General features: G+C 34.8%; 4 protein-coding genes and 1 pseudogene across 7 annotated transcripts; 3 read left to right on the top strand and 2 right to left on the bottom strand.

Annotated features, from left to right (window-relative positions):
• Positions 1-2,854: 2,854 nt before the first annotated feature.
• LOC142532506 (leucine-rich repeat receptor-like kinase protein HAR1 pseudogene) lies at positions 2,855-4,249 on the bottom strand (annotated as a pseudogene).
• A 2,591-nt stretch (positions 4,250-6,840) lies between these two features.
• On the top strand, positions 6,841-7,500 carry LOC142532505 (uncharacterized). The gene has a single exon (XM_075638787.1). The coding sequence runs from the start codon at positions 6,841-6,843 to the stop codon at positions 7,498-7,500; it is 660 nt and encodes a 219-aa protein (XP_075494902.1).
• Positions 7,501-8,568: 1,068 nt separating this feature from the next.
• Positions 8,569-11,405, top strand: LOC142533096 (rac-like GTP-binding protein 5). Of its 4 annotated transcripts, XM_075639721.1 has the most exons (9): positions 8,569-8,824; positions 8,912-9,042; positions 9,204-9,350; positions 9,992-10,079; positions 10,166-10,275; positions 10,359-10,422; positions 10,770-10,834; positions 10,914-10,979; positions 11,064-11,405. In XM_075639721.1, exons 3-9 carry the CDS (start codon positions 9,252-9,254, stop codon positions 11,160-11,162), a joined length of 591 nt encoding a protein of 196 aa, XP_075495836.1. In that variant the 5' UTR covers positions 8,569-8,824; positions 8,912-9,042; positions 9,204-9,251; the 3' UTR covers positions 11,163-11,405. The 4 variants fall into 4 exon arrangements, with proteins under 4 accessions (XP_075495836.1, XP_075495833.1, XP_075495834.1 ...); XM_075639718.1 differs by lacking the exon at positions 8,912-9,042 and having other exon boundaries at positions 9,207-9,350; XM_075639719.1 differs by having other exon boundaries at positions 8,570-8,824; positions 8,912-9,350.
• Positions 11,406-11,691: 286 nt separating this feature from the next.
• On the bottom strand, positions 11,692-14,183 carry LOC142532504 (uncharacterized). The gene is made up of 3 exons (XM_075638786.1): positions 13,903-14,183; positions 12,330-12,744; positions 11,692-12,227 (listed from the first exon to the last, which is right to left on the bottom strand). Exons 1-3 carry the CDS (start codon positions 13,981-13,983, stop codon positions 11,692-11,694), a joined length of 1,032 nt encoding a protein of 343 aa, XP_075494901.1. The 5' UTR covers positions 13,984-14,183.
• A 3,302-nt stretch (positions 14,184-17,485) lies between these two features.
• On the top strand, positions 17,486-19,255 carry LOC142533266 (BOI-related E3 ubiquitin-protein ligase 1-like). Its single transcript, XM_075639968.1, has 2 exons — positions 17,486-17,988; positions 18,462-19,255. Exons 1-2 carry the CDS (start codon positions 17,704-17,706, stop codon positions 18,969-18,971), a joined length of 795 nt encoding a protein of 264 aa, XP_075496083.1. The 5' UTR covers positions 17,486-17,703; the 3' UTR covers positions 18,972-19,255.
• Positions 19,256-20,824: the final 1,569 nt, after the last annotated feature.

Raw genomic sequence — 20,824 nt, 5'->3', positions numbered from 1 at the left:
GATGAAATACTACCTTGAATGAGTCAATAAAATAGAAATCAAGGCATTAGAGTTGCTTTCACATAATACCGACATGTGGCCATCAAATAAAACACGAAAGACTTGCTCTGGCCATTTATGTTTAGAACTTCATAAGGTGCGGTATTTATCTTACTCAGTTCCGATGATAAGCATGGTATCCGTATATGGGTTTGTTTTTGACCTCACATTAAAATAAATTTTTGAAACAAAGATTAATGCCAGATCTATCATGAGGATTATATATGATTGTCAAAATGGATCAGATCTGTCGACCAAACCAGTTTAACTATATAAATAAGTGAGTTGAATTGACAATATCACAACACTCCCATAAAATTGTGGGTTGGTTGTATATAAAATTGAGCATGTCCACTCGACATATCCATCTCACCACGTAATTACCACATGTCGAAATGACGGAGGGTTATGATGGGGTGTGGCCGGTCCATCTCGTTGGCCCACTTTGATAATGTTAGTGTTACAACACTGGATGTCATTCTACCAAATATTATGTTTTGAATAAAAATCATTATAATAAAATAAAATCGAGGAACGAAGGAAGCTTGTGAAGCATTTCTAGTTTAAGATAGTAACAAACGATTGAACACATACCAATTTATCGTTATTTGTTTCCTTTTATACTGTTTAATCAAGTTACATATTATTTTAACGCATTTTATATACTTTGTATCTTTTTTTAGGAGTATAAATGATGAAATGACGCTTTTCTAATTTATTTCAATATTCAATTTCAAAGTTACAGCATCCATTATAACAACCTTTTGAATCATGTTACAATCAGTGTTCTAAAAATCTCCGCCTAAGATCGCCTAGGCGCTTGACGGTTCAAAACCGCCCCGATTTTAGGCTAGTCGAAACTTTTAGGCACCACCATATTAATCGACCGCCTAGGCGGCGCTGGCGCGAAAGCCGCATAGGCGATTTTACAATTAAAAATCCGCCTAGGCGGTTTACACTTAAAAAAAAAACAAATTATGATATTATTGATGAGAAAAGTCGTAATCGGCGTGATAGTCCACTACATTTGGCCGCCTACCTCTTGAACCCTTATTATTTCTTCAATGATCGGAGCATTGGTAGTGAAGAAGTGGTCACAGATGGGTTTTTCACTTGTGTTGAATCATTTTTCCCGATGACATTGATAGCCAAAGTGAGGTAGTAAATGTGGAGTTGTTGAAGTATATCAACAGAGATGATGGATTTGGAAGAGCATTGGCTATGGCGGGATGCACAAAAAATGATGAGAAATATGAGCCGGGTAAGAACAATTTTTTTTTAAAAAAATATTGTTTTTTTGTTTGATAATTTTTATTGTTTCATTTGTTTATTTAGTTGGATGGTGGCATCTTTATGGAAATGGTGTACCTAAATTGCAAAAAATGGCAAAAAGAATTCTTTCTTTGACTACAAGTTCTTCCGGTTGTGAGAGAAATTAGAGTACTTTTGAGGGAGTAAGTATTTAATTGATTATTCTATACTTATTATTATATATTTTTATATATGTATTCAATATTAATACTTTTTTAATGTAGATCCATACTAAGAAAAGAAATAAATTAGATACCGGAAGGTTGAACAATTTAGTTTATGTTCAATTCAATGCCAAGATCATCAACAAGAAGAGAAGGCAAGAAGAAAAAAGAGTGGATGTTCTACTTGCTAGTGAAGCAACTATGGCACAAGGAAGGATGGATTGTTGATGGTGGAGATGAAGATGTTGAGACAAATGTTGAAGATGTAAGGGAACTTCACGAAGAAGAATTTGTATCGGATGAAGAGGAGGAAGAAGCATGGATTTTGAGTTTGAATCCGATACAGAAGAAGTATTGAAAAATATGAAGATGAACTAGAAGAGTTAGATGTTTAGGTTTAATATCAATAATCAATATATTATGTTGGAAAAAATGTTGAACAAATTTAATTTTCATTGTACAACGGTTGTAGTAAAGTAGTAAACTCATGTGGCATGATTCATATATAAAAATTTATTAATATATATTTATTATTACAATTTTAAATTTTATAATAATATATATTTCATATACAAACATAATACTCATGAACCACTTAATGAATTTAAGCTTTAAAAAAAATCGCCTAGACAACCGCTTAGGCCCGGCCTAGTCGGGCGGTTGTCTAGGCAAACACTGGTTACAATCATATAAACACATCAAAATTTACACAAATTCACAAATTTCTTAAATTATATATCTAAAACTTTACAATCCTCCAGCAGCTAACAATAACATCGACCATTTTCCAAAACATAATCCAAGTAAACGAATTATTACCCTTGAATACATCCGCGGCAAGCTTATAATTCAGTCGAGAGACAACTTTACATACTCCAGGGGACAAAATTGCCATTAATTTCGAAATTAGTTTCATTTGCCATCCACATCTTACTCTCAAGGAATGCGTTTATAGTTAAAGATTTAGAAAATTGGGAGCAGACTGCGGAGGATGGGTGAGCATGTGAACAACTTCCCTCATAGCAGGCCTGGTAGAGCTCTCATCCTCCACACACATCATAGCAATCTTGAACAAGTTAACGGCACCAGTCACCTAATAGTCATGTGTTTCTCCAAGCTTCATATTTAGGAATATTCAGTATTTCTAATTCAAAGCGTATGATTCGTAAATTGTGCTACTTAAAGTCGTTTTCCATCAAATTTTGTGACTTCACCACTTTGACTGATAAAAACATTTTGAATTGTGGTCTCAAAGTTGATTACTTGATTATACTAGATTATCTTAAATCCTAGATTAAAGCAAAAACAGCCCAATGCATGTTATAGTAGTGGAACTAAGTTCAGTAAAAATAACACTTACCAGGGGCAATATAGCCATAGAAACCAGCGATGGAAAACATGCACTCGGAAGCACCAGCGTGGTGCAAGACTTTGGCAAGACCAAAATCAGCAACATGAGCCTCGTAATCAGAATCAAGTAAGATATTATTCGACTTGACATCCCTGTGTATAATTGAAAGCGAACAATCATGATGCAGGTAACATAACCCTTTTGCAGCCTCCACTGCAATCCGATACCTTGATTTCCACTGCAAATGAGTGCCCTTTGTACCGTGTAACATCTCCCCTAAGCTTCCAAGTGACGTATATTCATACAGCAAAAGATTAGTATCCTTTTGTGACAAGTATCCTAGGAGTCTTACAATGTTCCGGTGTTTGATCATTCCAAGTGTCTGAATTTCTGCCATAAATCCATGATCATTGTAGCTGTTACCACGCCCACGTCCAATTATGTCCCCGCTCCACCTTTGCCTATTATGTTCTCTTCTTTCAAGCATCCAAGTACATCCTCTGCTTTAAAGTCTAACCTCTGGAATGCCGTTAGTTTCCAGGTTCTTGATCTCTCCAGTCTTCTCTTTCGGACTGTAATCCAACTTACAGGAAGCAGTAACAGAACAGATCAAGAAGATGATTATGATAACCATGATTGATGCACGCATTTTTTGGGAATCTTGGGATGGACTTGAGGTTGATGGACAATAGGAGCTGTGGGGAGAACAGAGCTTGGGATTTCCAATGAAAAACCGGTCATCCAGGTCACATACTCACATGGAAGCCTCATTGTGGGCCTTTTTCCGGATAAATAATTGTAAGAAAGGTCTAATACTGTCAAGCTTTTCATCATCCCAATCTCACTATAGATTAATCCCTCGAGTCAGTTTCTTAACAAGTCGAGAACATTCAGATTCTGCAGACCTGGAATGTTACTGGGAATTGCGCCATTTAGATTATTTTGACTTAGATCAATGAATGTCAAGTGGGAACTATCGGTAACTGAAGCTGGAATTTCCCCGGTCAAGCTGTTGCCACTGAAATTTAGCATCGTGACTCGTGAGTTTCTTGAGTTTGAAAATTTCTTTCGGAATATGACCAGAAAACTTGTTCACATCAAGTGATAATATCTCTTGATTTATCAAGTTCCCGATCGTTGGAGGAATCTTCCCTGAAATCCAATTATTAGACAACGAAAGACTTCCTAGGGCGGTGGCAGATATATCTTCTGGAAGCTCGCCGGTGAAGAAATTATCGTTCAGATCGAGCATGTCTAGCATGGGCAACCGGGAAAACCTTACGGGAGTAGATCCATTCAACAAGTAATTCTTCTTCATTCTGATACGACGCAGGGACTTGCACTCACCAATTGCTGCCCCACAATAATTGGGCTTAAAGAAACGGATCGATCAAGAAACTTGGCCCAATTCTGGTACAAAGGTCAAAGGGTACCGGGGATCTAATATCCAATTTGGAAAGCCCAAATTGACGCAATATTATCACATCTCACATTGACGATGACGATGATCTTGTTATGTATATAATATTAAAAAAATAAAGGTGACGTGGGATGCAACAATACTTTTATATATAAGTTAAGGAAAGGGAAAAGAAAAGAAAGTTGCCCACCTAAAGCAACTATGAATATAATTATTTAAAAAAAAAACGATTTAGCTTCCATAGGCGACTGCTTTTCAATATTGATATTTGATTAGTTGTGGTATTAATGCAATATTTACTATTTATGTTTAACTAGTTTAGTATATATATATAAAGTAAACCCGGAAACATTTTAATTTTAATTTTAATGTAATAAATATGCAAAATTTTATATTAACGTTTAAAATTGCATATTTATTAGTAGGGACAGGCAAAAGTTGGCATTGACAAAGGCAACAATCACACGGTAAAATTTGAGTTTTACACCTAATATCCCTATTAGTGTGTTTGCTTTTTATCTCTAGCTTTTTTATGAAGGAAAGGCTTAAACTTTTTATCTATAGTGTGTAATTTGTTATTCTAATTACATAAAAATATGGGAATTTGAATCCGTTTTCTTTATGTTCTCACCATCAAGGAATCAAAAGACGGACAAAGGACGATTGATCTAACATAAATATTTTATTTATAATTAAGAATTCGTATCAAATATTTCGAAAAATTGGAAATTTGAGTGAACAAGAGCGATAATTTCATATATGGATTGTTTATCTTAGCTTTCTATACATCAAATAAGTGTGAATTCTATTTGAGTACTCAATTAAGACTTAAGAATCGACTGAATGTTAATTATTTTTTTTAAATGCACAACGTTTTCACACAACAATTTTTTTTTGTTTTTTAACTTGTAGAGAACATGCAAGAGGAAGGGTCTTAAATCCGTAGCTAACCCTATTCATTCCAACCAAAGACGTGTACGCCCCTGATTTCTCCAGAAGTCTATTTCAACAGTCAGCATGAGCACAACGGCTATTTCTGAAAATGATTAGTAGGATCCTACGGTCATTATAGCTCCGGCGGTCGCCGCCCTACGACTCGGGGAATATCTCTGTGTGCCAACCGACCGACTACCGCCATAAGGTTGTCCCATGGAATTTTATCTTTCCTCAAGTCAAAATTATAGGCAATAAATATATTGGTAAACATTTTTTTTTTACTATTTTACAAGTCTTTCATGTAATATTTCAGCTAATTTAATTCGCATTTTCCACTAGGTTTAATATTTTATTCAAATTATCAATCTAAAAACTAATTTCCGACCATTTCAACAAGATTCTTCATTTAAGTCTGAACTATAAACACCGTAATTAGTTTTATCCTGGAAATCTTCCGATTCATAAAATTTTTTGTGCAAATAAAAAATAGCATAAGAATACACGCAGTAGGTATAATTGATCTTTCGATATTTGCTATTTTATACCGTCCCGAATTGAATGCATGTGTCACGTTATATGGTCAACTGATTACTTAGAATAATTTTTAAAGCTTGTGTTTGTGTGTGTGTGTATATAATGGAGGAGTAGGTCTCTTGTGAGACGGTCTCACGAATCTTTATCTGTGAGACGGGTCAATCCTATTGATGTTCACAATAAAAAGTAATAATCTTAGCATAAAAAATAAAATTTTTAATGAATGACCCAAATAAGAGACCCATCTCACAAAATATGACCCGTGAGACCTTATCTCACAAGTTTTTACCATAATCGAGTTAGTTAATATTTAATATTTAAATTTATTTGATTATCAATACATTAACCTAGCTATCCACAATCTCAACATGTATAAATAAAAATATTTCATCAAAGAGAGACTAAAGAGAATAAATTTATAAACGATATACTGGGAAATTTTTTAAATTTTAATTAATTTTCAGCATTGTCACTAGACAGAGAAATTGTAAAAATAAAATAAAATAAAATAAAATAACTCGTGAAAAAATATTGGAAGTTCCACTAATTCTATTTCTGAGAAATCAATTTTAAGTTGTATATATTAAAAAAAAAACGCACACAAAAAGAGAAAATAAGAAAAGGTAATAAAATAAAGTAGCCGTTGGAGGAATCACTTTCTATTTAAAGGGACCTAAGGGAGCTCCAAGAAAGTTGCTCTTTCGGATCTTGAGAATCCAACCCCAGCTGGGTTTCATTTTATACTTGAAGAAATCCCATACTTTAATAATTTTTATATATATATTTCTTTGCAGTTTTGTTTTTTCGTTTTTGTATCGGTTTAATTTCACGAGGCCATATTTTCCAAGAAGTTGAAAATTTTACAATATTAATTACTGATTGATCGTACCTGTAGTTTTCTGTAAGTTCTTGATATCTTTCTATCAATTTGGATTATTTAGTTTGCGCTGTTTCGAAGCTGAAAGGGGCTCTGATCCGGTTTTATTTGAGATCATCAGCCTAATAATCAAAATTTCTTTTTCAAAATTTTCTGCTCTATATTACTCAAGCTTTGCCTGCATATATTTATTTCAACGGAGGCAATAATGATTCAAAGATCACCAAATCAAGCAGTTCCTCCATACAAAAATCCTAAGAAAATCAACCATCCTTTAGCATATAGCTCCTTTACGAAATTTTTGCCTTCAAATTTTCAAGAACCTGGTATTTTACAGGCTCCGCCACCTTTTCTTTCCCACTCCTGCCCTCCATTTCTCCAACCATCAGTGCAGCCACCTCTTCTTCCTCTCCCAGCCGCTCACCCCCGCGGCGTAGCCTCCACCAGAGGTCTCTCTTGCCCACCTATAAACAGGAAAACCGGCAACAATAATAGAACCAGAGACTCACCCCTCACCCCCAAGATGCCAAATTCTTCCAGAAACGAGAACAAAGTTTCACCTCCGAAACCTTCAGACTGTATAATTATTTCATCCACCACTCCTTTGGGTCACCACCTTCCCAAGACCGTTGCAAAAGCTTTACCTTTAGTCTCACCAGGTAACAACATTCCCGATGATTATAAAAATGTTGAAACTAACATTTCCGACAAGTTTTCAGGTTCTGTGGTGTTCGCCATATCTCCGCCGCCGAGCAGCTTGCCCTTTCCCAGGTTTTCTTTGAGGCCAAAGTTCTACTGCAAAGTTGAGGCTGCGGGGATTAATACTGGAGCCACTGACGATCTCCGGCGACTTCTCCGGCTCCGCTAACCATCTCCATGCTCTGATATAAATAAAAAGCTCGTGGGTAGCTTCCATTTGTTTAACTGAACACGAGGGATTGTACATGGTGGTGGCGCTAACTGGCTTCCTCCTACTTTATTTACCACTGTTTCTTTTTTCACTGTGGTTTGTGTTGTAAACTGTAATTTCTGAACCACCCCTTTGTTTTTTTAGATTGGGGTATATGTAATATATATTAAGGTGGTCTGAATCTCGATGTTGAATTATCCCTACTTTTATGTAATATACAAACAATATTTACGTTGATGTGATATCTCCGGGAGAGTTTTAGGTTCTAATCTATTACCCGGGTCATATAAAAAACGTGCATATTTAAATTTGCAGAGCTCGTTTATCTTTCCTCTATTCACTAAAACAGAAAACCCCATAAAAATTGATTTCGAGTTTCAAGAGTAGAATCCCAGAAAAATGAAATGAAACAAGGATGGTTTTGAAAAAAATAATATCATCTAAAATTTATCGATAAAAAATATATTTAAATACGACTTTAGTATGAGGGTAATAATCTTTTTCTCTAAAAAAAGGGTTTTTTCCTTTTTTTTTTAAACGTGAGACACTCGTGATTTGTTTCTTTGTTTTGCAATATTATAATTGGGCCTGTTGCGGCCCAATAATAACTTTTTGTTTTTGCTGGGCTTAGAAATTCAGTGATACACACAACTAAAACCAATGGTCTACTGGGTTAAAAAAAATAAAATAATTTAGTTCAAATAAAAAATCAAGAGTGGGTCTCATGCACGTGAGATCGTCTCACGGATCTTAATATGTGAGACGGTCAATCCTACTCATATTTATAATAAAAAATAATACTTTTAGCATAAAAAATAATACTTTTTCAAGGATGACCCAAATAAAAGATCCGTCTCACGAATACGACCCGTGAGACCGTCGCATACAAATTTTTGCTAAAAAAATTAATTATAGTATCTATTCATAAAAGATATATTTATATATCTGAGAAATACCATTGAATCTTAAACTCGGAATCAATTGACCCATCCTCAAGCTCAAAGGATCTCCGAAAATAATTGTTCATGTTTAAATTTTGTTCGGGAGATGGAATGGACCACTGGTTGAGTGGTCTACCATATCTTTACACTTGCGATATGCTTGGGATTTTTTCTTAATGCAATCTTGGGCTGTCAAACAAGGACACGGCAACGAATCCTATCAAAATTACAACCGGTACAATATCCCCAAGTTGGTCAAGGGATTTGAATCAGGGAATATCCATTGCACATGGACGCTTTGGATCTGAGCCACTCCAACCCATGTGCTTGCTTCATTAATGGTGAGCATTAGTTCCACCAAAACTCTCTGAAAATAGCAAAATAAAATATCTATTTTTTTGATAAAAGATTGATTGGTGAAATACCAGAAGCAACGAAGTTAAACCAAAAATGAGACCCCCAACATTTCTTTAAGATAAAGCTGTCATAAAGCCGTGTAGTTGCAGGGAAAGTTGCCAAATCTTACGAGGCAATCTTCTTTCCCACTCAAAGGCCAGAGGTGAAAGTTTCTTCTTTGAATTTTTTTTTGAGTGAATTTTGGTTGTAATGCTTGTGATGTGAAGTTCTTGAGGCGGGATTCTTGATTTGTTGAATATTGATTTGTTTTGAGTCACATTTCTGGAAATTAGTGTTTTTTTTTCTTGGTTAAACTTGAAAAAGCAGAGGAGGAAGCTTGAGGCTCCTTTGGCTGGGATCAGAGTGGTTGAAATGAGCGCAACGAGGTTCATCAAGTGTGTGACGGTGGGCGATGGAGCTGTAGGCAAAACTTGTATGTTGATTTCTTATACTAGCAACACATTTCCTACGGTGAGTTTTGCTTCTTATTTTCAACATCTTTTTTCTTTATACTCCAAAGTTATTTCGAGGGTCAAGAACTTCATGTTAGTATCAATTCTTGATTATTTACAATAATGAAAGATAAATATTATCCAACCGCATAATCCGTGGTGGTGGCTTAGTGGGAGGTGGCCTGGTGGGTAGAAACTTAATGGAGCTACACATTTCTTCTTCTTTCTACCTTTCGTGCTTGGCTTAGGCTGCCTTTTAAGTAATTTAAGTTGTTAGAATCTGCGTTTCAATATATGTTAATTTGAAAGAATTTTGGTTACCAAGAATCTGACTCGTTACCACAAAGGCAACTGCGGCTTGTTGCTCCTTGTGTGTTGGAAAAGAGTAATTGGGGGTGTAAGTACTAAGTCAGTCGGGGTCGCTCATTCATAATTATATCATGATGTCTTTGTGATTGAAATAAAGGCTTTCTAATAATTATATTTTTGAACAAGGGCACTGTTAATGCTTCTTTAAATTCACCACTCATTTCAATTTCCTGGCTTGCTCTAGATTCTGCCGTAACTTAGAAATATGTATAGATGATATCTTTAGACGTGCTGGCCGTTAATGGTTTTGTACATTGGCTCAATTTCTGCTCTTTCCCTTATGTACAACAGGATTATGTCCCTACCGTTTTTGATAACTTCAGCGCAAATGTGGTTGTGGATGGTAGCACAGTGAACCTAGGATTATGGGATACTGCTGGTAGTTCTTTTGACATATTTGTCATATCTAATAACTTTCTCTCTTGATTTGACCCTTTTGATTTGGTTTTACATAATACGCCTCAGGTCAGGAGGATTATAATAGATTACGGCCATTGAGCTACCGTGGAGCAGATGTTTTTCTTCTTGCGTTTTCTCTTATTAGCAAGGCCAGCTATGAAAATGTTGCAAAAAAGGTTAGAATCTCTTAAAGTATTTTCATCATCCGTTGTGTATCGAAAAAACTGACCGCGGCTTTTCCTTTCTTGCCTATCTTTAGTGGGTTCCTGAGTTGAGACATTATGCTCCTGGTGTTCCAATAATTCTTGTCGGAACAAAGCTTGGTAAGATAGTCGACTTTGAACTAAACATTTTCGGTCTAAAAAGCAGTATGTTTCTTGATGTTTGTATCACGCTTTTGAATGATATATCTGGATAGTAGTGACACAATATGGTTGCAGAACTTAAATGCCATTTTATAAAAGTTTGAAAAGGTTAAATAATGGTAGTAATCAACCTAAGCACTGGCATAAGCAAGAAAAAGTGTGAACATGCAATAAATATGTATCAATTTTTACTTGATGCTGATTTATCTACTCATTCTCAACGAAGCTTGTATTTCTAAACCAATATGGTATTTTGCATCATTTATCGCAATAAGATTGGCTGAGAGTAACATTTTGATCTACAGATCTAAGAGATGATAAGCAATTCTTCGTCAATCATCCTGGAGCCATGCCTATTAGTACATCTCAGGTAAAGAAACTATATCTCTTAGTCTGATCCTCCAACGTCTTGTTGTGCCCATGACTCCTTTTCCTCAATATCCATATAGGGAGAGGAACTCAGGAAACTAATAGGCGCCCACATATACATTGAGTGTAGTTCAAAATCACAGCAGGTATCTTTTAGTTCAGTAGCACTTACACGAAAACAAATCCCACACTCTCTTACAGTGGTGTATATTTTCATGCTTTTTTCACAGAACGTGAAGGCTGTTTTCGATGCAGCAATAAAGATAGTATTGCAACCACCGAAGCAAAAAAAGAAGAATAAAGTGCACAAAGTCTGCTCTATTTTGTGACCAAGGCAAGAGAGACCATGTGAACGATCAATCGTGGCCTTGGAGCAGCTATGCCCTAACTAAGTGGATTGATTATATTTGCTAATGCATTGGGATTTCCTTTGGTTTTTCGTTATAATATCAGGCTCATGATATATGTGGTTTTGACCTGTCTCCTTTCTGATTATCTTGTTGCTTCCTTGACATTTTTAAGTGTGATAGCCAAAGAAAATTTAAAGGTCATGGTTTGGGCTTGTTCTTCTATTCCACTAATGATTTATGAAACAGCCATGAGTCTTTCTTGTCGGGGGTCGAGAGATGTCCATTGATCGTTGCTGTCAGCTTGCATGCTTTAAAAGTTTTCATAAAAAAATCCAAATATTGTATTCTTTAGTTTTAATTTTTAACATAAAATTTAAACACTCCTAATTCTACATTTTATAATATACAAGTTAAAAATTGTCAAATACAATACATATGATTGAAAATAACCATTGCATCGGCTATCCAATTGATCGAAATCGAAAATTAAAAAAATAGCTAATCTCTATTATATCCTGACATGAATCGGTGTCGCATGCCTTGGGAGAGGCGAGAGCTGTGCACGGGGTTGCCACAAGGATGAGCTGATAGAGCAGAACACAGTATCATTTTCAAATTTTTGTCTTCTCTCAGGTCGTAGGCCGTGATCCTTGCTACAGATTAGCCAATCCAGATCCTCCGGACTAAAAGGTGTATCTTGCAGCGATGGTGGAACCCAATTCTCAATTAGATTTTTGAACTGTAGTGATTCTGAGCTTTCCTTGGAACCCTCGATAGCATCAAGGCCAGGTGGGGTTCGTGTTTTGGCTGGACCAGCAGGTTCAGACTTACCAGAAGTTGAAATGATATGCTTTTTATCGGTTCTATTGAAGTCACCTTGAACAAAGTCGCTGGTTTTCTCAGCCGAGGCACAAAAGTTTGGTTGCAAATTTCTCTGAGGTGGAACGTCCGTTCTTCCGGATGTGGAGTAGATCTGTTGTTCGTTTATCGAGATATCAGGCAAGTTCCGTTTCTTTGAAGACAGTAGTATCCTGATAATAGTGCCTATTTCAGATCCATGAAATACAGTATTAGCATATTACCCACAAAAATGATCAACTGACAAGGGAGGACATGAGAGATTCCGTAAGGGAGGAGAGAAGTTACCATGACCCCGTATGACATTAACGGGTGAGGACGGCCTCTTCCACTTACTGCTATTTTCTGTACTTTCGGAAGATTTGCTGGGTAAGTAACGAATAGGCTGATCATGCTCCTCAGTAAGACCACTTCTTTGTAGCTGCTCCCCATGTGCCCAAATATTTTTGCCAATCTGTCGATTAGGGAAGCTGAACTTGTTTGAATTCAGATCAGGCTTCTCAATGCTCTCTTTCCTTCTCCCTTTTTTCTCCTCCCTTCGCTCTTCTCTCTTCCTTCTCTTCTTTGAATTCAGATCAGTCTTCTCATTTGTCTTTTTCCTTATCTCATTCCTCTCATCTTCTCTCCCCTTCCTTTCATCTTCCTTCTCCCTTCTCTTCTTCGTTTGCTTTTGTGCCTTAGCTTTCTCTTGTTCCTTTTGGAGCTTTGGAGCACCAACACAACAGTTTTAGTATTTGATGCCAATTGGGCATGAAATGAACTTTCGCAGCTTGATCATTCCCAACAGTGATCATTACATAATTAAGACTAGCATGAAGATAATCATGCATCTTAGCAATGTGGCTAGCATATTTACAAGTCTGGCGTTCCAACCTCAAATAAGCCATCTATGCGAGATCACATCTTTTCTAGACAACTAACTATCTTTACCTTTAGCAATGATTCAGAATATGTAGGAATTCCGAAACTTTCAGTTCTTAACGAAATTATTGACACAGTTTAGAAGAAAACATCACCTCGAGGCAGTTAAAAAAAATTGGTTCTTTAAAAGAATTGTACATAAATAGCCGACCCTTTTGAACATGACCACACAATTAAATGAGGTTAGATGAAGATTTTGAGAATTGTCAAACAAATTCATCAAACTTTACACAGGAAACATAAAAATCGGTTCGTCGAAAGAAATTTTCAGAGTTAGCCAACCCATGCAAAATTAAATGAGAGTTGATAAAAATGCTGAGAATTGTCTCAAAAAAATAATCAAAGTTTAAAGAAGTAAAATAAAACAAGCCTCACTGAGCTATGAAATTTTAAAACAGGTAATTTCCAAAACATGATATCCACAGCATCAATTTCCAGAAGTAGCTTTATTAAAATTAAATTTCCCTTCGCAAAAATCCAATAAACCACCCGCAATCGAACATATTGGACATGCACATGACCACATATTATTTAAGTTCGTTATGGTGACACGAGTTTTCAAATGAGACCAAGATGCACTCATAAAACAACTGTGTTCAATGCAGAAGCTCGAGAAACTTGTAAAATTTCGAAAACATACCGTCCTTTTGATTATAAATAGATTGTTAATTGATTTTAATAAATAACTCTCGCTCAGAAAAACAAAAAAAGATTGAATTTTTGACCAAATTCAGAAAAGGGTCACAATCAGATCTACCGTCATAAGATTTTGAGAGATGATTTTAACAGAGATAAAAGCCGACAGCAATCAGCGAAGAGACAATTCCAGATTCTCTGTATTACCCCATACATAAAGAACTGCCCCAAACCCCGATAAACTAAATCGAGGAGGAATCATGCCCAAGTATACACATCAATCAGGGTTTTCGGTTCAACCAACCTTAATCGATTCGATCAAAGCCTCTTTGCTGGCTCTGCTCGGTGTATACCCAGGGGGTGGGTACGGAAAGCACCGAGACATACCTTCAAGACCGAATCGAAGATTTGACAAAGAAAGAAAATTATCGGTGACAGACAAACTACTAGGCCAGCAGATTTACGAAAAATATTTAGGGATTATTTGAAAATTGGATGTAAAATTCACAGATCTCGGAGAATACTAGGGTTACGGTGTCGCCAAAACTCGAGAACCTAAGGAAACCAACCAATCTCACAAAACGAGCGCTGTGGAAGATTTCCAGGGGGTATATATAGGCGTGGAGTCTCCGATTTTGACGCGGTGTTATGTTATGACGACTTTACCCTTAACTCAATCTTTTATTTTCGACACGTCTCCTCCTGCTGTTGGGTCACAACCTTATTATTTTATGTTTGGGCTTGAATCAACATAAGCCCAATAAAAGCTATTAGTTTTGCTTTTGGGTTTCAATCACCAATCCAATTAGAAACACACAATATAATTCGAATCTTATCGTATTATTTTCACAAATTTATTCCGACCTAATTCTTGGATATTATTAAATTTATGTTTCGATTTTATTTAAGCTATAAATTTGAAAAAAATTTCATACTCAAATCTTACTTTGATTATATTTTGACTTCACATATATAATTATTTATATAATATGTGAAATTATAATTTTTTCTAAAAACACTCTTGTGAGAACGTTTCACAAGTGAATTCGTGAGATAGATCTCCGATCATGCACAACTCAAGAAAAAAAAATCAAAAATATTATTTTTTATAGTAGATATATGTCGGATTGATTCGTTTCATAAAATAAACCTGTAAAACGACATACCAAATTTTTTGTTCGTAAACAAACATTAAAGGCAATAATTAATTTTCGCGAATCGTGAAATATATTTCCAATCAATTATCGAAAGTAGGATGCATTAATATTGCCAACTCGAGACTACGAGTCCACAACAATTAAAGGAAAAAAAATCTCAAGCTTGATATATGGATGCCCCATTGGATGGATCAGGATCCTCTGTTGTGGGGTCGTTTTGCCTCACAACACAATAAAAAAAAATATTTAAAAATAATTGGTTTTTTTATATTTTGATATTTAAAAAGCAAAAATTTATTTTTGATTAAAATATGTAATTAATTTCCAATTTAAAAGTTACAATTTTATTTTTGGTTAGAAATATATTTAAAAGTTAATTTTTTGTTTCAATTATGTAAATCCTATCGAACGAGAAATACGACTTAGAAGTCAATTCTTTTTGGTTTTTTTATATTATAGTTCTTTTAAAAAAATTATTTTATCTTTTTATCTTGTTAATTTTTCTTAGCCTTTTTAAAAATTTATTTAAAATTTAATTTTTAAATTTTGTTTTGTAACCAAAAATAAAATTTTAACTTTTAAATATAGGAATGATTATTTTCTTTTTAAGGATATAAGAAATAATCCAATTTCAATTTTTTTTTAAACAAAAATGTTGAACAGGTAGAACCAAAAAAAGATACCAAAAAATTGACAAGAAAATTTTTTTTTTTATCTTGTATCAGTTTTTCTTGTTTGTACGATTTAGTCTTTTTTAATTTGTTTTACATTTTCTTGAAATTGGATTAAAAGAATTAGAATAAAAAATATGAACACAATTAAAAATAAAAGCTTAATTGAACTGTCGTTTTTTTCGACCGGTTCAGTTTTTTTTTTTTATTTTTGAAAATTGGATTATTTCTTATATCTCTACAAGATAAAAAAATATTTCTCTTATTTAAAATTCAAAAATAAAATTTTAAATAATAAAAAACAACTTTTTTACAATTAAAAAAAAAAACATTTTTTTATTGTCGTTTTACCCCACAAACGGAGGATCCTGAACCCCATTTGCTTTACTATATATATATATATATTAGACTATAAATAATGAATTATAAATGATCAGAAGTAAAAATGCAAATTGCCCATCAATAGGTAACCAAGCCAGCCGAGTACAGTAAATGCGGACTGAACAGCGAAAGGTGAACAGTACTGTGGCCTGTCACAAAATCTGTATGTGTACGTCTCCCCTTTTTTAATTTTGTTTAAGGTACCTAATCTTTATCTGATTTTGTACATTTCCACGTTCCCCCTCTTTTCTGCCATCCCCACCGACCACCGTGTATATCGGCAGAGATGTAAATGGACTTAACTGTTTGCGAGCTATTCGAAGCTCGAGTCGATAAAAAGTTCGTTTGTTAATCATATCAAGTCAAACTCAAACTCGATTTCGAGCTCGAAAATTTAATCAAACCAAGCTCAAGCCTAATGATATTAAGCTCGTGAGCTCGCAAATATGTTTGATAATAGGCTCTCGAGCTCGATTTGTTTAGGTGGCTCGTCAGCTCGAATTTGGCTCATCTGTTGAGTTGACAAATAAAAATATTAGTATTAATGTCAATGGAAAGAATTGAACACAAAACATAGTTGAAAAATATATTAATTTACACCACATTGTCACAATTACATTTTTTATCTTACTTATATATCATTATACTAAAATGTTCTTTAAAATATAATAAATTAACAGAAATACATCAACTTATTCTTTTTTCCCCAAAAAATTTACATCACCAAGTCATATACACGTTGAGTAACTTTAAAAATTATTATCCTAAAATATTATATTAAATTGAATATAATGAATTTATATTGATTTAAAAAATAAAATTTATTTGAAACACAGCGAATGGAGTATTAAAGGAGTGAAATTATTGCAATGTTATTTATATGGTGATATCAGTGTATGACGAATATTTGTTATCTTGATGTTGGATGTATTATTTTGGGATTTTCAACAATATAATGAGTTTATGTTTTTTTAGTTGTTCTTTTTGTCGTTTTGGTTATTTATGAATGCATTTATATTTTTATGTTTGATTTAAAATTTAGTTCATAGATATATTTAATTTTTAATAAGCTCAAATCAAGCCCAAACTCAAGCTCAATTCTATGCTTTACGAGCTCGAAAACGATCCGAGCTCAAGTCAGGCTTGTTAAACATGATAAACGAGCTATTAATGAATCAAGCTCGAGCCCGACTTGATTAACATGATAAACGAGCTTTTAACGAGCCGAACTCGAGTTTTTTTCGAGCTTAGTAATTTCAATACAAACCCAGCTCGAGCTTGATAATAGAAGTTCGAATCAAGCTCGAGCCGAGCTCGAGCCTCAAACAATCCTAAACGAATCAAGCTCAAGCCTGATACTGTTTGGTTTGATTTGGATTATTTACATCCTTGTATATAGTTAAAGATAAGAAAAATATTTAAATATCTTCGTTTCGTCGTAATGAGAAAGTCCCCGTAAAGTTTCAATTTTCCATTTAATGCTCCCCAATTAAATCGTAGTAATTTAATCCTCCTTGGATATTAAAACTTGTCACATTTACGGTAACCTCTATATAAAGACAGATCCTTACCCGAGAAAGGTTCCTTTCATGCTGTTCCCTTTCACAATAACCACTACCTAAAGCAACAAATCAGCCAAAATTTATGCCCATTTCACATAAATATGGTTTTAAAGAGAGAGTATATGTCATGCGTCTCTTCTGATGTAACAAGAAATATCAAGTTTCTAGCTTTTAACCTACTCCATCTTGTTTCCATGTTGCAGTACCAACTTTAGCACTTGTATCCACAAAAAGAGCTCGTCTTTTAGTCTTTACAAAATGGCAGCTCCTGTTTTGCCTCTTTCTTGATTCTGTTGAGCTTTTGCTGGGGGGTTAAAACTTACGAGGGAGTGTTATGGCTGTTCGGGCTGATTTACTATCCTTCGAGAATATGGGCAATGGATCATTTGTCGGGTGCGGGTCACAGGATGGGGTTATGCGGTTCGAAGATGGCCTTTGTTTTCAAGAAATAATGGGTCATGATGTGCAGAGGAAAGGAGTTATGCTTCCAGCGTTAGGTTCTTTTGATAATCAAGCTGTTGCTTCTTCCTCTGAGACTCTTTCTATGGAGTTCCTGCAATGTTTGTCCTCTGAAGCTGAGAGGCAAAACCTTGAAATGAATTGGTTTCTTCATTTGGAGGTACGTAAAACTCTCATTTTGATTCTTCATCAAACAAAAAAATCACTTTATCAAGAGAAAAGTACTTCTGGTTTGAAACATTTCCATGAGTAGATTACTCCGCGAGCGTCAATATTAAAGTATATTTTGTCTATAATCTACAATTTTAGTTGCATGGGGACTGCAAATTTGGTTGGGGAGGTTTGCTTTCGTACGATATGAGATGATTTTGTATATTTCTAGCAAATTTACTATTTATAGGACCGGTCGAGCCCAGCAACAAGTGGGAAGACATATTTTATTTATCTTGTAATAGTTCATGTCTAATTTCTCTTCCTATATTTTTCAGATTTTAAAATTTTAATTTGACCAACTACGTTAAATCTTCATCATCTCTACAATTTCACCGATTATTATTGCGCGGGTCGGGCAATTTCAATAAAAAAATCAGTTTACCCTAATCGAATTCTTGTTTTATACATATGATGCGACAGAATCAGAATTTGAGATCACTCATGCAAGAAGCCACTCGGAAACAAGCTGTTGTGCTACACAAACACTACGAATCCAGAATCAAGTTCATAATTCAGAAAAAAGATGAACAACTAAGCAATGCAAGAAACAGAGCGATAGAGCTCCAAGATTTCTTGCGAAGAGCAGAAATGGAAGCCAAAGCCTGTGAGACAAAGGCCACAGAAAAAGAAGCCATTGTCTCTGACCTCAACAACAAGCTGAAACAATTCAGACTGAAAGAGTATTCACTTTGTGATTCTTCCTCCAGCAGCAGCAGCACAAAGGAGATGGGAAAGACAGAAGAAGAGATTAGAAAGATTGGTTGCAAATTATGCGAAGCTCGAAGATCGTGTGTTGTTTTGTTCCCTTGCAAGCACCTGTGTTGCTGCACGGCGTGTGAGCCACTTTTGGGGCTCTGTCCAGTGTGTGGAACAGCGAAAGAGGCGAGTTTGGAGGTGTTCCTAGGCCTACAGAAGCCTGCAAAATTCTGAACCAAGAAAAGTTGGAAAAGGAAGGTGGTGGATGTGAACTCAACTGAACTGATTAGGATATTTTGTTTTGTTTTTTGTAACGCGGGACTTCAATTGCAGGATTTTTGTGGTAGCATTGACCCAAATTCAATGGATATGTGCCTGTAAATCAAACGGGATAACATTCGAGAACCAGGGATAAAGAAAATTTTATCAAGATTTGGGCTAAAATCATAGTATACTTGCTGCAATTGGATAAGGAAACCAAAGACATCATGGAAGCAATAATCATGTGTTGTTCGTGTACGATTTGAAACAAGGCTCTAATAAGTAACTACACATATCGATATTATGTTATCGTGAGAAAAAAGGGACACGAGATGTATGTCTATCGGGGAGGAAAAAAAAGTTTTCGAAGTGTGAAAAATATAGCTAGAACACCAAACAAGTGTTATATAGTATTTTAGAAGATGGATGATTGCTGATCGTGTATTATGGCATCAGTACGAGGCGAGGAAAAATACCGAATTTACGGTACATCAAGGTTATCGTACCAAAAAATATCGAATTTATCGAAATTTTTAGTATATCGAAATTTTCGGTACGATATGGTATCGATACTGAACTATTCGGTAAGGTATGAAATTTGAAATTTTCGGTATATGTCGAAATAGTATATATAAATTAAAAAATATATAATATTTTTAAATAATAAAGTTAATTTTTTAAAAAATATAAGGTAATTTTTTTGCTATAAAATGATATATATCGATACCTTGCAAAAATAAAGAATTTGACTTCTGTTTGGACTCATCATGTTGGAGTAGTCCAAATCAAAGTTCAGTTAAGCAACTCGACTCATATTTTAAAATTTAAACTGTTGAGAAGTCTTATCTCTGTCGTCTAACCTTACAACTAGTTAGAGGACTAAATGTTGGGCCTCGACCTGTCAAAATACTGACGGGCTTCAAAAATCACAAGACCTTTGATATTGTTGCATAGATAGCAGATGAAGAAGTCGTACATGTTGCAGTTGAAGTTTATTGATATTTATTCATGTCTTGGATCTCAAGACACATGTTACACTTGATGTTTATTGTTTTGATGAATTTGTTAGAATGAATTTTTATCTATATATTTTCGATATGACGGTATTTTATCGATCATTAACAAAATAACAAGATTTCATGTGTCTTCAATCTCATCTCTTCATGCTTGATTAGAGGTGGCCGGAATGGAAATTTCGGATATCGCATACCGTAAGTAAATACCAATATGACAAAAATGATATCGTTATCATATAGACTTTTCGGTTAATGAAACCAAAACTTTCTCATTACACGATGAAATTAATAATGAATAATCAATAAAATTACATAAATCAAATTTCTGATTTCTATATATATTTGTAATATAAAAATATATAAATTTATAAAGGAAATAAACAGTAAGGCCACCATATTTGACCCGTCATACGGCCAGTCATCCCATTTGTTGGTTTCGAATTAGCCATGTTATTATTGATATTGTATGCAGTAATAAAACTTTTCTGCAGGTGGCAGTAAAAGAAATATGTGTTGAAATGAAACGGCCAATAGCAGCTATCCTCTGCCTCCACTGAAGCTTGGCAGAGTACTTGAATCTGCCACCTCCACTGCACTGGACTCTACCTCAACCACAGAAGATTCAAGGCAACCAAACAACTTTATTTCATTGAGTAAAAGGGGGACTGCAGTAATAATAATGGGGACAAATTTGTTACTGTTTTGGTGATATCTTTCCACATTTTTGTGAAGGGCACCAAAAGCAGAGTGCACTGCGGAATAAGTTTGTACTGTTCTCAAGCAACGTGCTCTTTTTGGGTGATTCTGTGA

The sequence above is a fragment of the Primulina tabacum genome, chromosome 18, assembly GCF_025594145.1.
Source record: "Primulina tabacum isolate GXHZ01 chromosome 18, ASM2559414v2, whole genome shotgun sequence".
In the NCBI taxonomy this organism is placed as follows: Eukaryota; Viridiplantae; Streptophyta; class Magnoliopsida; order Lamiales; family Gesneriaceae; genus Primulina; species Primulina tabacum.
The sequence above is the reverse complement of the archived record's forward strand: the minus strand, read 5'-3'. Positions and strand labels throughout refer to the sequence as shown.